General features: G+C 42.4%; 1 protein-coding gene across 1 annotated transcript in view; it reads right to left on the bottom strand.

Moving 5' to 3' along the window:
- Window positions 1–1,197: 1,197 nt before the first annotated feature.
- Window positions 1,198–14,350, bottom strand: part of OPRM1 (opioid receptor mu 1) — a 469,773-nt gene continuing 456,620 nt past the window's right edge. The window contains exon 3 of the mRNA XM_078646977.1: window positions 1,198–3,379. Within this exon, the coding sequence (XP_078503103.1) occupies window positions 2,853–3,379 (527 nt within the window). The 3' untranslated portion in view covers window positions 1,198–2,852. The remainder of the gene's footprint in view (window positions 3,380–14,350) is intronic.

Below are 14,350 nucleotides of genomic sequence, written 5' to 3'. Positions count from 1 at the left end.
GCCATAGTGGATAAACCTTTAGTGTCAAACGCCTTTGGGATATTTTCCTCCCTGTACAAATTTCTAAGATAACATAACAAAAGAGTGTGTCAGAATACACTAAAGGTACTCTGTTATTTAGAAAAGGCTGTCTGATTGGAAGAATACCTTTTGTGACTCATTACTACTTGCAAACAAGAGGGATGTGAAAGGGCCATCCCCTTGCTCATTGTGACTTGCAATCAAAGTTATCAGTGGTTTGTGACGTCAACTGTAGTCACACAAGTCATTGAACAAACACCAACACCAGTTGGGTGGAGCTTAAATTGCAAAGCGGAGGTTCTCCCATGGGGATAGCACAATTTCACTGTGTGAATGGTGTTTGAAGGCCTTAAAGGAGGTGACAGTGGTCCAGGGAAACCACTTCCTGCTCATTCAATGTCATTTCCTGAGTGCTGTCTTTTATTTTTTTGAAGAAACCACAAACCTTATCCGTCAGAAGAAAGGGGCTGATTTAAACAAATGTTGCAATGCAAAGATTTAAAACTCCGGGATAAAGGCCTGCTGTCCTCACAGGTCTCCCTCCTCCTATCTGCAGTGACTTGTAAGAGGTTGCAAAAGGCCTTCTGGCCTTTTCAAATTAATTAGTTAGCGGATTTTTCGACCCCATGTGAATGAGCATTTTGGGATGTGACACACTAGTACATCAGTCGCATCAATGAAGACCTGATCACAAGCCATTCAAGCCCAAAATCACTGACTAAATTGCATCCTGTGTTTAGAACCTCAGACCCTAAATATAGCAAGCATATGCTATCTTCCTTCATATTTTATTGGAACATTCAGTGCTATAATTTAACAGCAATAAACTACCACGTCCAACTACATACATTGACTTTCGTTGCTAAAAAATAAAGTGCTTAATTTGTGCCACCTTCACAAGCACCAACGCACAATTTTTGGGAACGGGACTTACGTTTCATCCTCAGACATTGACCTGAGCAAGACTGGAAAGAAAGGAAAAGGGAGAGGAAAATATGAAAACCGTGACTAAAGGAGAAATGAAAAAGAACCTGCAAAATGAAATAAGACAGACAGGGAGCGTAGGACGGTGAACAAAAGAGGCATGAGTAAATGAAGACTAGGCAGCCTTGGTATTCGACAAAATGTGGTACTTGACAAAAAAAGAGAGCCCACTAAAAAATATAGGCCCCTGCACTTTTTTTATTCAAATTATCCATTGTGCTAAAATAGAACGTAGTAGTGCAAAAATAGACGGAGATTAATAGAACATGTTTCTAATATGTGATGCTATGTTAACTAGCATAGAGGTGCTAATTAGCACAACGTGGGTCGTTTATTTAATTCGAACGTGTTTTACGTGAGATCATATTCATTTGCTGCTACTGCCATTTTGTTTCTGAAATGAGTCACTGAGTGAGAGCAGGCGCGCGCGTGTACAATAATCACTTCAGCGGGCAGGCGTACAGTAATCACTTCAGCGGCCTCCAGTAAACCAAACACTGCCGTGAAATGGAAGCTAACGATGCACTTTAGCATGGATTATGCAGAACACCTCCCTCTGAGACGTGAGTGCATTTAGTTGAGGCTTGCAGTAGTGTAATACAAATGCCCAGATTGTCTGACATTACATTCTGTACTACTGAGAAAACAAATGGGCAATTTGTAGACTAAAATGCTAATTGGCTTTTGAAGTCGAAAAGCATCATGTGCGTTTCAATACCACACTTGCATCCTTAAAAGCAACGAGGACAGTTTGAAATTGTCAAATTAGATGGGCCGTAATGGCTTGATATCTGTCGTATTCAAAGGAAAATTATCGAGCTAAGAATATAACCCTTACACTGTACAGATTATGCGCTATTATGTACGGTGGCAACACTATTGTAAGAAACATGGCTTATACAACGTATATCTTCAAAATCGCTATAGATTTTCGAACTTTAGTACTCGACTGAAAAAAAGCAGCTATTGGCTCCATATCATTGATTTAATAATTTGTCGATTTTAAATATCGAGCATTCTTTAGATGATGTCAAGTCCCCTACATTCTTGGCATGTCTCTTTTCCATTATCTATATACATATAGTTGCTTAAGAGTGACGTCACAGTTAAGGCTACACAGCAGGTTCGAGGATAAACCTACATTTTCATAAATAGAGTAACTACATCCGATTTTTTATAATTTCCTTGGACTGATTTTGTGGACCTCAGTTCCAGATCCTCACCAACAATCTTCATTTTCAAATTAATTTTAACGTTCTGTCCTGTTCATTGCCCATGCCCTATCTTTGAACCTTTATCGGGATAACATTGTTTCTATCACGATGTTTATGTTTTATGTTTCGTTTTGTAAAGCGCATGGCTGCCCAAGGTCTTCCCCGCGCTGGTGAGTACTGAACTGAGAATTGTGCTCACTAGTGCATTAGAGGGGAAATAGCCAGGTCTTGAGTTTTTCCCTCAAGGAAAGTTCATTGTGCAGTGATCTGAGGCCATGTGGAAGCTTGTTCCACAGCTTCGGTACCAAGTGTGCAAATGATCTTCCTCTTGTCCTTTTGACTCTGGTCGTGCTGAGATGATGTGCTGACAACTTTGCTGGATCCAGGCACCAAGCGTGGTCGCGATACATCAAGTGTTGGCTGCTACTGCTGTGTATGTGCTCTTTAAGGCAAACAAAGATTGTTGTCCTCCACACCAGCTATTCAATCCTTTACTGGTTTGTGTCAAACCTATATCAAGTTTTCCCTTATGTTGGATTTCCTTCAAAGGCCTGTGGTTACCTGCGTAAGTTCTGAAATCATGTCCTCCCCGGCTTGAGCTTCTGTCGCCAGAGAAGACATCTCCACGGCTAGTCATACTTGGTGATTAGTCCTATCCACAGTGTTGGCGGTGGAGTGGTGATCACGAGTGTTGTGACGCACTCGGAGGGAATTTTGTTGCTCAGCAGTTGAAGAAGTGGGAATGCAAAATTCTCTGAAGCATAACTTGAAATTTTTATCCAGGAAAGCATACAGCACTGGATTAAGGCAACTGTTTGTGTAGCCAAGAGCAATGCAAATATGCCATGTAATAGTTTCGATGCGAGAAGGTGGTACGTTGATCAAGGCTTTAATGATGACATAAATGTGGATCGGGGTCCAGCAGACAATGAACACGGCTACCACCACGAGGACCATTTTAGTGATGCGTCGAAGGTTTCTGTCCTTCTCTTTGGATCCAGAAAGCATGCGGACGCTTTTGAGGCGCAGGATCATCATGCCGTAGCATACGGTGATGATGAGGACTGGCATTATGAATGCAAAGATGAAAACACAGATCTTCAGTAGGTTGTCCCAATACCAAGAAGGGTGAGGAAACACCAGAGTGCAATCTGTCGACCCTGAAATAAAATTTAAAGAGGAGAATCAGATTTCGAGCTTTACTAACAATGAGTGAGTTCTGCTCTTTAGACTCTTTATTTAATATAAATTGGAAAAGTGTATTACAAGGTCTAAGTAAATATCGAAGGCAACATAAATGAAGAGTAGGTTAGTAGGTAAGACTAGAATCAACACTTCTGAAAGTAAATATGAAAAAATCGAAACAAGTTCACCCAGAAAGACAGGAGACTTCCATTGGGGAGATAGTGGTGATGGAATTTTAAATACAAACAGCTTCCGCCAAGTAATACATTAATATTCAGTGGTAAGACTTGCACTCAAAGCTGAACACATTTACTTGCAACTTTTTAATTATCTTTTTAAATTTTAGTGAATGTGTTTTTATTTCTTAATCAAAAAAGTAAATTAGATTATTGGTGCACCTTGATAAAAGTACTTATCATAATGGTATTCACACTATCCAGACACTTTTCAACTGGGGAATGAGCAACCAAGAGTGAGAGAGCGGACGGCATAAAAAGTTAGCAGGGGAGTGATTGGCCAATTTCAAACAATGGTTTGAATACTTACTCTAACATTTCCACTTTATTCTTGAATTATGACAGATTCTGACAGTGGTAGGGGAGGCAATGACTTTAGCTTAGGCCTCAAAAAGAAATGTTATGCCAACATGCATAGGCACTACCACAGCAGAAATGGCATAATGCTGTTACTCTTGGCAGCGGAAAAAAACATGATTGCTTTGTTGAATTGAAGTCATAGAAATGGATCTATAAAATGATTACAATTGTCTATAGTGCTGATAGCGAAACAGTAAAACCTTTGGCAGCTGCTGTAAGAATTGCACATTCTTTTTACTCTGACTCCCATCGACAAATCTGCACAGTCAAGACTTCAATTCAATTCAATAACAACTTTATTCGGTAGTTTTGTAAAAACACCATAAAAGTTCAAAGAGAGAAAAAGACAATTACAATTTTTAAAAAAAGTTTAAAAAAACAGTTAAATATGCATTTTGTTTAAGAGAAAACGTATTAAAAGTAGCAAGTGCTTGTCAGTTCCATTTGTGCAAGATTTTTTTTCGACTTTTACGATAGCGTACAATTTTCCTATTATCTCAGTTCCTTCATTGATGTGAAATAGCAGTGTTGTTCATACTTATAAATTTGTGCGATGGCGTATGCAGAATTTCAGATAAAATATGATCGCCTTTGCATAGTTTTCATTTTCAAGGTACTGTAATGCTAGGTACGCTGGGCGACATTGTCGAAGACCCCAGAAATTCAAAATAGGCAATATCCAACGTTTACGGGGCTCAGTAAAGAATTTGCAGAATAACGTTGTGTGTATCGTTGATTGTGAGGACACCGAGTCACAGGGGCACATAGGAAGTGTAGATGTCCTAACATTTTGCTCTGGGAATGGAACTAGCAAATGGAACAGGTCAAGTCTAAATCGGGTAAGCAGCATTCTTTCAAAATGTGTTATTTTAAAATTCAGGTAAGGTTCAACAGTAAACACAGTCTGGACTAATATGGAGTGTTGAACAGATGGTTTATGGACCTCAGTTAATAAGCGTAGCTGACGTAGGTGAGTTAGACACTCCCTCTTTAGTTTTTTTTTTGGGATTTCCTTTATCAGCGATGGATAATCGAAGTACTTCCTGTATCCGAGATCTGTAAGTAGCGCTTTGACATATGACAGCCATTTGATTTTCTTAGAGTAGTCTAACGTTAAGATGTCTTGAATAATCGTCCTGGTCAGATGGCATTGCTCGGTAACCCTATTCTGCGCCACAGCATTATTGGTTGCAGTTTTATAATATCTGTAATGTAATCAATGCCCAGCTCGGTGTGGCAGGCATAGGTGGAACAAGTTTTAGGCACCGCTAACAAATATCTGAGGAAAGAGTTCTCTATTCTTTGAATTGAATCCACATTTGTAAAGCCCCAAATCCCCGCCCCATATGTTGCTGTGCTTACACATTTTGAGTTATATATTTGGACTAGTTCTTTAATTGGTCGCTGCCCCAATCTCTGCGAGAAGGTTTTTAGCGAGGATGTCTCTCGAAGGAATACCAATTTTCTTGCGTTAATAGCTGGAGTCCATTTGAATTTTTCGTCAATGACGATCCCTAGGTAGGGGTACGTTTTGGTCCTATCCAGATGTTCACCCTGTGCCAGTAGCTTCCTATTTTTTGCATTTCTTTTCTCCCCTGCGTGCATTATGTAAGTTTTTTTTGCGTTTAGTTTCAGATTTAGACTTGCCATAAAGTCACAGTATCTATTCAAGGCCATCTGTAGTTCGTTGGGTGTTCTTGCTAAAATGACAGCATCGTCGGCATATAGAAGTGCTGGTATTTGCCAGCGAGCTGTTAACTGGAGGTCCTTGCTGCCTTGTAGCATGGCAGCCTCCAAGCCATTCGTATAGAGGGTGAATAGAAAGGGGGCCAGTACGCACCCCTGCCTGACCCCCTTTTCCACCCTAAAGGGATTAGTGAGCTCACCCTTTGTCCCGAATCTTACCCTACCTGTGGTGCCTGTGTACAATTCACGGAGAAAGTCCACAATTGGCGTAGGAGCTCCCATTTTCAAGATTGTACTCCACAGCGTTGAGTGTGTCACACAGTCAAATGCTGCGGAGAGATCGACGTATGCCATGTGGAGTGAGGACCCTTTAGCTTCCAAATATTTGCCCGCCAGTAGGGACAGGTTTAGGGCCTGATCAACTGTTCCTAGTCCCTCCCGGAAACCGTATTGTAAGTCTGAAATGATTTTGTGGTCAGTAGCCCACTCCTGGAGGCGGTCAAGGAGTATTCGTCCTGCCATCTTGCCTAATGAATCCAGGAGAGAGATCGGCCTATAGCATGTTGGACTGTTTCGATCTCCTTTCTTAAAAATAGGTACCAACGTTGAAGTTTTCCAAGACTCCAAAATACCTACTTCAGTGGTGGCGTTCAAGACGTTAGTTAGTAAAGGGGTCCAAAGATCTGGGAGGTGTTTAAAAACGTCAACAGGAACACCATCCGGGCCTGGGGCTTTAGCTGATTTTGAGGATTTTAAAGCTTTTTGGACCTCTTCATGGGAAAAGTGAAGATTTAAAGGATAGGCAATATGTGACAGAAATTCAAGCTGGTCTGTATCTTCAGTCGGATCTTTCGCAAAGACTTTAGTAAAATGGCTCACCCATTCGTGTTGACTTATAGCTACATCAATTGATGGAGAATTGTTTTTCTCTGTTAGAAATGGGGAACGAACTACCTGCCAGAACAAGGCGCTATTATTTTGTTCCGAGCTTTGGATCAATTTTGACCATAGTTCAGCTTTTACTTCTTTTTTCCTGTTGTTTAAGGCGACTGTATACTCCTTTCTGAGTCTGATGATTTCATCTCTGTCCCTATGATCACTATTCAGAGCTTCCCTTAAGCGTGTAGATGCTTTGGTGCATGCTGAGTTGAACCAACCTTTCTTTGGGTGGGGCCTTTGTTTGTGCCTCCTGGTTAGTTCTTTTTGTATACTTGTTGTAATTGTCAGGAAGCTTGCTATGATTTCGCTTGGTTGTATGTTAAAATCCAAGCAATTTATAATATCCGTTTGGTTATTTACGACTATTTTTTTTGTTATTGCTTCTTTGTCAATATTACCCCACTTCAGTGTAAAACCATTCAAAGAACCTAATTCTAAATCGCTTTGATTTAGAGCGATCAGAATGTCATATGGTTTGTTCGTTATTGTTTCAGCAAGAACCATAGTGATGGGGAAATGGTCGCTTAGAGGATTGCTAGGGACCTTGAAGTCTTCTATGGGGAATCCTATAGGTGGTGAAATCAATATAAAATCAATTAGGCTTACTAGACCTCTTCCGTTGAACGTGGGCTGGAATTGAACCGGTAGAGTCTTTATTTCATTAGCGAAACTTAGTTCTAGTTTAGCCATGATTTCGTTCATTACTTCCCCCACATTAGAATGCGAAAAGTGCGTAAGGTTTGTATCAGCCTCATCACTAATACCACACTTATTGTTATCGCTATTGCTACATAGATGAAGATTAAAATCTCCTCCCCAGATTATTGTGCATGTCTTTTTAATATGTTTAGTTCGTTGCTCTTGTAGTGTTAAGGAGATCTCTGGGAGTAAAGTACTTATATCAGAGTGAGAGAGGTTATTGTAAAAGTTTATAATGATATATAGTCTTTGTTTAGTGACCTTTACCACTATAATCTGAAAATTCGTGTCTAATCTTAAGGGGATTATCTCATCCACGGGAAGGGTGTTTTTAATATAAGTAGCTAAGCCTCCGCTGTTTCTGCCAGAGGTTGATTTCTTCGCAGGTGACCAGAAGGTTTTAAAGCCCAGTATGTGTATTGGCCTTATAGCCCACGTCTCCTGTAGGCAGATACAACCGCTCAAATTGATCTGACTCAGGAAATCGTGGTCGTTCTTCTTTGCGGGAAGGCCTGCGATGTTCCAAAAAGTAAAATGAATCTGCAGAGTATCTAAAATGGGATCAACAGAGTTGTCTATGTTAGCCAATCGTTCAGCGGCTTCCCGGTTAATTGGGGGCGATGTTACAATTGGCATAACTTCATGATTAATTTTTGAACAATTGAGATTACTGGAAGTTAGAGGCAAGTGCGTTGGAGGTGTTTTAAGGGTAGGGCGTGAATTAGATGATGGGGTCAGCTCCGACTTGTCTGATTGTGAGAATTCCCCGATGGAATAGGAATTGGGAAGTCAATCGTTGAAATCTAAGCCGGAGAAGGCATTAAATCTATTAAATGTTGGGATATTAAAAGGAGTAGCTAGTAGAGGGGCTGCTTGTCTCCATCGATTATCTCCGTTCTCTTGCTGCGGGGTTTCAGAGAGATAAGGATGGATAGGTGGCGGTATGGGCGTTTGGCTTTGATGCCACTGTACCGAGCCTGTTGGATATAGGAACTTAGGATTCTGGTAGGAAATGGGAGGGTAGGAAGTGGAAGGGTAAGATCTTTCTGAGAAAGGATTAATAGAGGTAGGCGGAATATTATTGTTTGTATTTAGTAGGTGCCTATAGAAATAGCCCAATGGGAGGAGGGTTGTGTTGAATTCCCATGTGGAGGGTGGGGGTGCCTTAGGTAGTGTCTTTTCGGCCCACTGGGGGTTTCTGAAGGTAATAACTACACAGTCCCCCTCGAATTTTTTACGTAGAGGGCCTATCCAGCCTACTCTTTGCGTATGGGAAATTTCCCAGCACATTCTAGTGGGAAATTGCAGTTCAAACTTAGCCAATGGAGTACCTTGTTTTTCAGGGATGATGTTGTTTCACTCTGTTCCTGTTTAAGTGTAGGTACATTTACCAATACAAGGACGTAGGCTCCGCATTCGGGTGGAAGGGTGATGCGTGCCGGGATCTGTCTAGACCTATATGGTTGTTCGTATGGTATCTTTGGTTGCTGGGACTTTGCAGTAAACTGATTAAGTTGTGTGGGTTTCTGTGTTGATTTTTGTGGTCCTTTTTGAGATGGTACGTATATGCTCGCCGGTTGTGCATTAGCTAATTGGGTGTTTGTATTAGAAGTAAGTGATATAGTATTGGACATTGAAGAATTGTTTACAGCTATTGTGCTATTGCTTTGGGGATTCTGTTTCGGAAGAGTTATTAGCGTAGGTGTCGTTTTTTTTACTGTGGCTGCCTTAGGATGGGTGGTAATCGTGGGAGCCAAGGACGCTAGGGTGGTAATAGGTGGTGTAAGATGACTAGTATTCTTAATTAGTCTTGCCATTTGTTTTTCAATATTGTTTAGGGTTCGCTCTATTGGTGTTAATTGAGTTTTTATAAGGTCCTTAATTACATCTAGTACTTGTGAATTGAGCTCAAGATAATTTGAGTTGGCAGCACCATGACCCCTATGGACGTCGTCAGACGATGCAGCTAAAACAGAGGGGTCATCCGCATTGACCATTGATGAATGACTTGTGTTGTTCCGGTAGTTATTGCAGGGCGTTTTTTTCGACCTTATACGCTTTGGTAAAGTTTTTTGCTTAATCTTATTCTTAACTGCTGATCTTGTGTTGTCTTGGTTAAGAAGGGGGCCCTCCCTTGTCTCCTTGTCGGTTTTTAATGGAGAAACTGCTATTGAAAGTGGGGACTCGGTTAAAGATTGTGACCCAGTCAAGGTTAGCAGGGGAATTTGGGTGATTTGAGTGGGACTAATCACCAAAGTAGGTGTTTTTTCAAGGTCGTCCAGGGTATCTTCTCCAAGTGATAGATGGGTGACAGATAGGTCGACACTCGTTGGAATGGTGTGAAGATCGGCGCGGGTTTCTCGCAATAATGGGACAATTGTTTCCTGATGAGTGGGTGTTTTGGCTAAGGCCAAAAGGCCCATTGAGGATCTTCGTGCTATTGCTAGGTCCTGAGAGACACGTCTTTCTAGGAGTACGATCCCCTGATTGATCGCGTCATTAGCTTTGTTGATAAATTGGTCAATCGGCCCAATTATCGGACCCACTCCTTGCGCCGTCTTGTTTCTCATTGCCCTGGTTGTCATAGTGGCGCTGTAGCACAGATGTAGTCTTAGGTATTATGTTTGAATCGACACCAAGATGCAATATGGATAGGAATGTGTAGATGAGGATGTAAATGGGTTGGCCCAGACCAGACTTGCCCAGGCTTGAACGGGCCCGCCCTTTGCCCGGGCTTCGCCCCGGGCTGTGACCCGCGCGCGTCCCGCGATGCGCGTTGCTGGCCTCGTTTAAATCAGTATGGAGTGAAAGGGGGCGTGGCACTGGGAGGGGGCGCGGCTCACGCGGGAAGAGGAAACAGCTGATGGACTTGACGCTGTTCCTCGCAGTCCCGGGGCCGCGCCTCTCACCTCCTCTGCGGCCTCGCGAAGGCTTCCTCCTCCCTCTGATGGCACGATGGTTTGGGCAGATGAAAGCTACTCCTGTAGCGTGAAGCAGGTTGCAAGGGAACACTCGGTAAGAGCCTCAATACGAGCGGCACCAGTCAAGACTTAATAAGTGAAAATATTGTACCTGTGAAGTGCAAATATATAGGGTGTCCTACAAGGTCAGGAAAAAACATTAGGGGCAAGTTGGCTAAAATGTTGGACTTAACATTGCTTTAGAGTTTACCCTGAAACTACGAGCTAAGGTTTGATTTGAATTAAAGAGAACTTAGTACTGTCACTATGACATGCTTTTGAAAATGTACCTGAAGTGAATCGAGTACTTGCATAAGTGGGAGTATGTACATCTAGCAGATCAAAACTGTGATGAGTAAGTACCCGTTTGGGCCGACACAGAGCAACTTGAGAGTGACTGATACCAATGGCCTAATTAGCAAGGGTAGGCAAAACATTCTGTTCTGCCGGCAGACGGGCAGAATTGTAGCAACTCCAATATTAGTCCACCAATTGTCTCGTGGTGGAATATTTTCTTTGGCATGGCTCCAGAACGAAAAGTGGGCGAGTGTGCACGAGATTTGGCATCCCCTAGAATGATTTTGGGTGATAAGGAGGACATCCAGCAAGATTTTATAACACACGTGATTGCGTGTAGTGGTCAGAAGGCTGCTGCTTGAAAACCTACTCAAGCAACAGGGAAATCAGCTCGAGTAGCTGTGCCCTTTGGCATGCTGCTTGGTGCTCTCTGCACTGGTTTTTCATCGTGGAAAATTCTCCTGGAGGTAAATCACAATATCAGCAGCACGATCCTCCTATTTCCACCCTTGGCGGATCTCTGTGGTATCTCATGGAGTTTTTATGTAACTCGGGCGAATTCCGAGGGGTCAAATTCCATGAGATCCACCCACCATTACTAATTTGTGCTTGCTGGATTCAGTTGTGAAGCAAAGAAGAATAACATTATAAGAACAATCCATGCACCCCAGTAAATTCCTTAATTCTCTTCAGCAGAAGGCCTAGTCAACCATATAGGAAGCTTCTGACACATCAGGAAGTATCCCATACCTTTCTTGCTCTCTGTCAAGAATCAGAAGCAGATCTTCACTGATGCTAGTCAGGCAAGATTCTGTGCCACAATAGGAGTTTGAAGCCTGATTGTAAGCGATGCAGCAAGTTATTTTGCTGAAACAGCATCTTTCACATTTATGGTTATTTCAGTTATCAGGAATTAGTCAGATGCTGCTTGCTATTGGTGATTAATTAGACAGAATCTGAGCAACTGTCAAGGTTTTCTTCCAGAGGGTGACCTTTCATGTTTCTTCACATGCAAACCCTACCCTTGTCTAGGGAAGCATTATTTAGGGTAAGAAACAGTTTGTTCTTTCATGCTATTGTTCTTGGTATCACTAGCAAATCAGTATTTCTTTTTTCTGAGCTAGACTTCTAACTTCCTCCTCCATTTTAGGTTTGATGTGGTCAGCAGTGGCTGTGGAGCTTCATAGTGGGGCACCTAATAAGATGGCTTCTTTGTGCTGCTTGCAGTTATGTTGTGCATATTTTTTATTTGAAGACCTTTTAATATTACTAGCTTTATAGGTATGATATACTTATTTAAAGGGGCTTTCAGCCACCACCCTTTATCCGCTGATATTTTGTGTGCCATTCACTTTTGACTTCTGCCCACTACTTTTCCATCATCGGGCAATAGGTCAGCCTACTTTAACCACTGGTTAACATCACTTTGAATGACAGCATTTTGCACTCTCACAATAAGCACTTTTGCACACAAGGTAGTTCGCTTCCGTGCCAGTGTCTTTGTTTTTACTTTCCGTAGGAAGCTGGCTCTCTATACAGGTACTAAAAAGTTGTACACTGTGCAGAGAGTCCAGAGATTCCCCAAATGGTCATAGAGGTAAAAGCAGATCATTCTATTGCTCTTTTTGTGGTATTGTGGGAGAACAGTTAGGCTTATCAGAGTGTAGTGCTAAGCATTTGTTGCACTAACAGAGGCAATAAATGAGACAAACAGTCAAGAATAGATCTGAGACCAATCTGTAAAAATAAACTTGATGTTAATGTATGTTTAGAGACCAAGAACACAGTTCTAAGGTAAGTACTTTTTGGGAAAATATCACATTTGTACGCAATTACGCACCATAGGAATCAATGGAAAGAAAATAGAAAATTGCATTGAAAATCAGGCAATGCTTTCAAGAAGTTCACCTTCTAGTCTTATGTCGATGTTGGGATCAGGTCCAAAGTTCCAGCAGGAGAAGTTTAGGAGCGTCCTAGATCAGGCGGGAGCAGAGTACTGAGGGTCTTGAAAACTGGTGCGCAAAGACAAAGGGGGCCACTTGAAAATGCACTGGACAGGTGGACTTACAGGTAGGATTGGTGTATCTCCTTGAAGGATGGAGGTTGCAAGGGCCTGAGGACCATGGGAGCAGCTTTCAATCGAGGAGGGGGAGAAGGAAGGTTCGTGGTCCCTTCAGCTTCCTAGGCTAGTTACAAAAAATCAATGGTGGGGGGGAGAAGGGATCACTTGTCCTGAGTAACCAGGGTTATTCTTAATTTTCGTTCCTATAACGATAAAAAACCCTAATTCACGTACTTAGGATCGAATGGCGGTATATCTCTTTTCTCCGCCTCACTTATTACGTGATAGCATCATCATAGGGTTAGTTGTTGTGCTACCTCCACCTGGAGGTGAACCACTGGTTAATACAGTAGTGATGAGAGACAACTGTGATAAGTGAGATTAAAGAAAAATGTTAAAAAAGCCCTAATGACCATAGAAAAGTAAATTTTATTGAGTCTTGGTATAAGGCTAATTAAAATAATGGCGTGCGTAGGACGAGTGATTAGGAGTCTTCCGCACTATTGTATGTCCAATAAAAAGGTTGACATGTTTCAGCCCTATGATCGCCCAGAAGGGGTCAAGTGGGCTTTCTTCAGGACCTAAGGATTGTGTACCTGTTAGTAACAAAGGTGGTCTAGGTATTGTACCTGGCCGGTATGGAGGTCTGGTGGTACCTCTTTCGTGTAAAGTTTACAACATCATCAGGTAGCCAGGGGGAGGGAGGGAATAGACCAGCTACTCGGCGGTCATGCACGGCTTGTGCTTGTTCTGCCCCTCATTTCTGGGTCCAGAGGGGCAGAACAAGCATAAGCAGTGCATGACCGCCGAGGAGCTGGTCTATTCCCTCCCTCCCCCTGGCTACCTGATGATGTTGTAAACTTTACACGAAAGAGGTACCACCAGACCTCCATACCGGCCAGGTACAATACCTAGACCACCTTTGTTACTTACAGGTACACAATCCTTAGGTCCTGAAGAAAGCCCACTTGACCCCTTCTGGGCAACCATAGGGCTGAAACATGTCGACCTTTTTATTGGACATTCAATAGTGCGGAAGACTCCTAATCACTCTTCCTATGCACAACATTATTTTAATTACCCTTATACTAAGACTCAATAAAATTTACTTTTCTATGGTCATTAGGGCTTTTTTTAACATTTTTCTTTAATCTCACTTATCACAGATGTCTCTCATCACTACTGTATTAACCAGTGGTTCACCTCCAGGTGGAGCTAGCACAACAACTAACCCTATGATGATGCTATCACGTAATAAGTGAGGCGGAGAAACAAGATATACCGCCATTCGATCCTAAGTACGTGAATGAGGGTTTTTTACCGGTATAGGAACGAAAATTAAGAATAACCCTGGTTAATCAGGACAAGTGATCCCTTCTCCCCCCCACCTTTGATTTTTTGTGACCATGGGAGCAGAACTGGTTGGTCGGTGCTGGGGCAGGTGGGGCTGGGTGCAAAGCGAATAGGTCAGTCAGGCATTGTGTATCTTCAGAGTCCTCGTGGTCAGGAGAGGAGTACTTGGAGCGGTGATCTCGGACAGCTGGGTCACTCAGAAAGTGGGACTCTGGCATCTTGATGTCCCTTGATGAATGCTTTGGGAGTCCGGTGTAGACTCTTGTACTTGGGTTTTTGCTGTTGGGGTTTCCATACCCAGCCTATTGCTACGTAGCAGCTCCGGTAGTTCCTGGTGCCTTCAAACTTGGAGGG

Source organism: Lissotriton helveticus, chromosome 6 (assembly GCF_964261635.1).
Source record: "Lissotriton helveticus chromosome 6, aLisHel1.1, whole genome shotgun sequence".
Lineage (NCBI taxonomy): Eukaryota > Metazoa > Chordata > Amphibia > Caudata > Salamandridae > Lissotriton > Lissotriton helveticus.
Note: the sequence above shows the minus strand (reverse complement) of the source record. Positions and strands in the feature narration are given on the sequence as shown.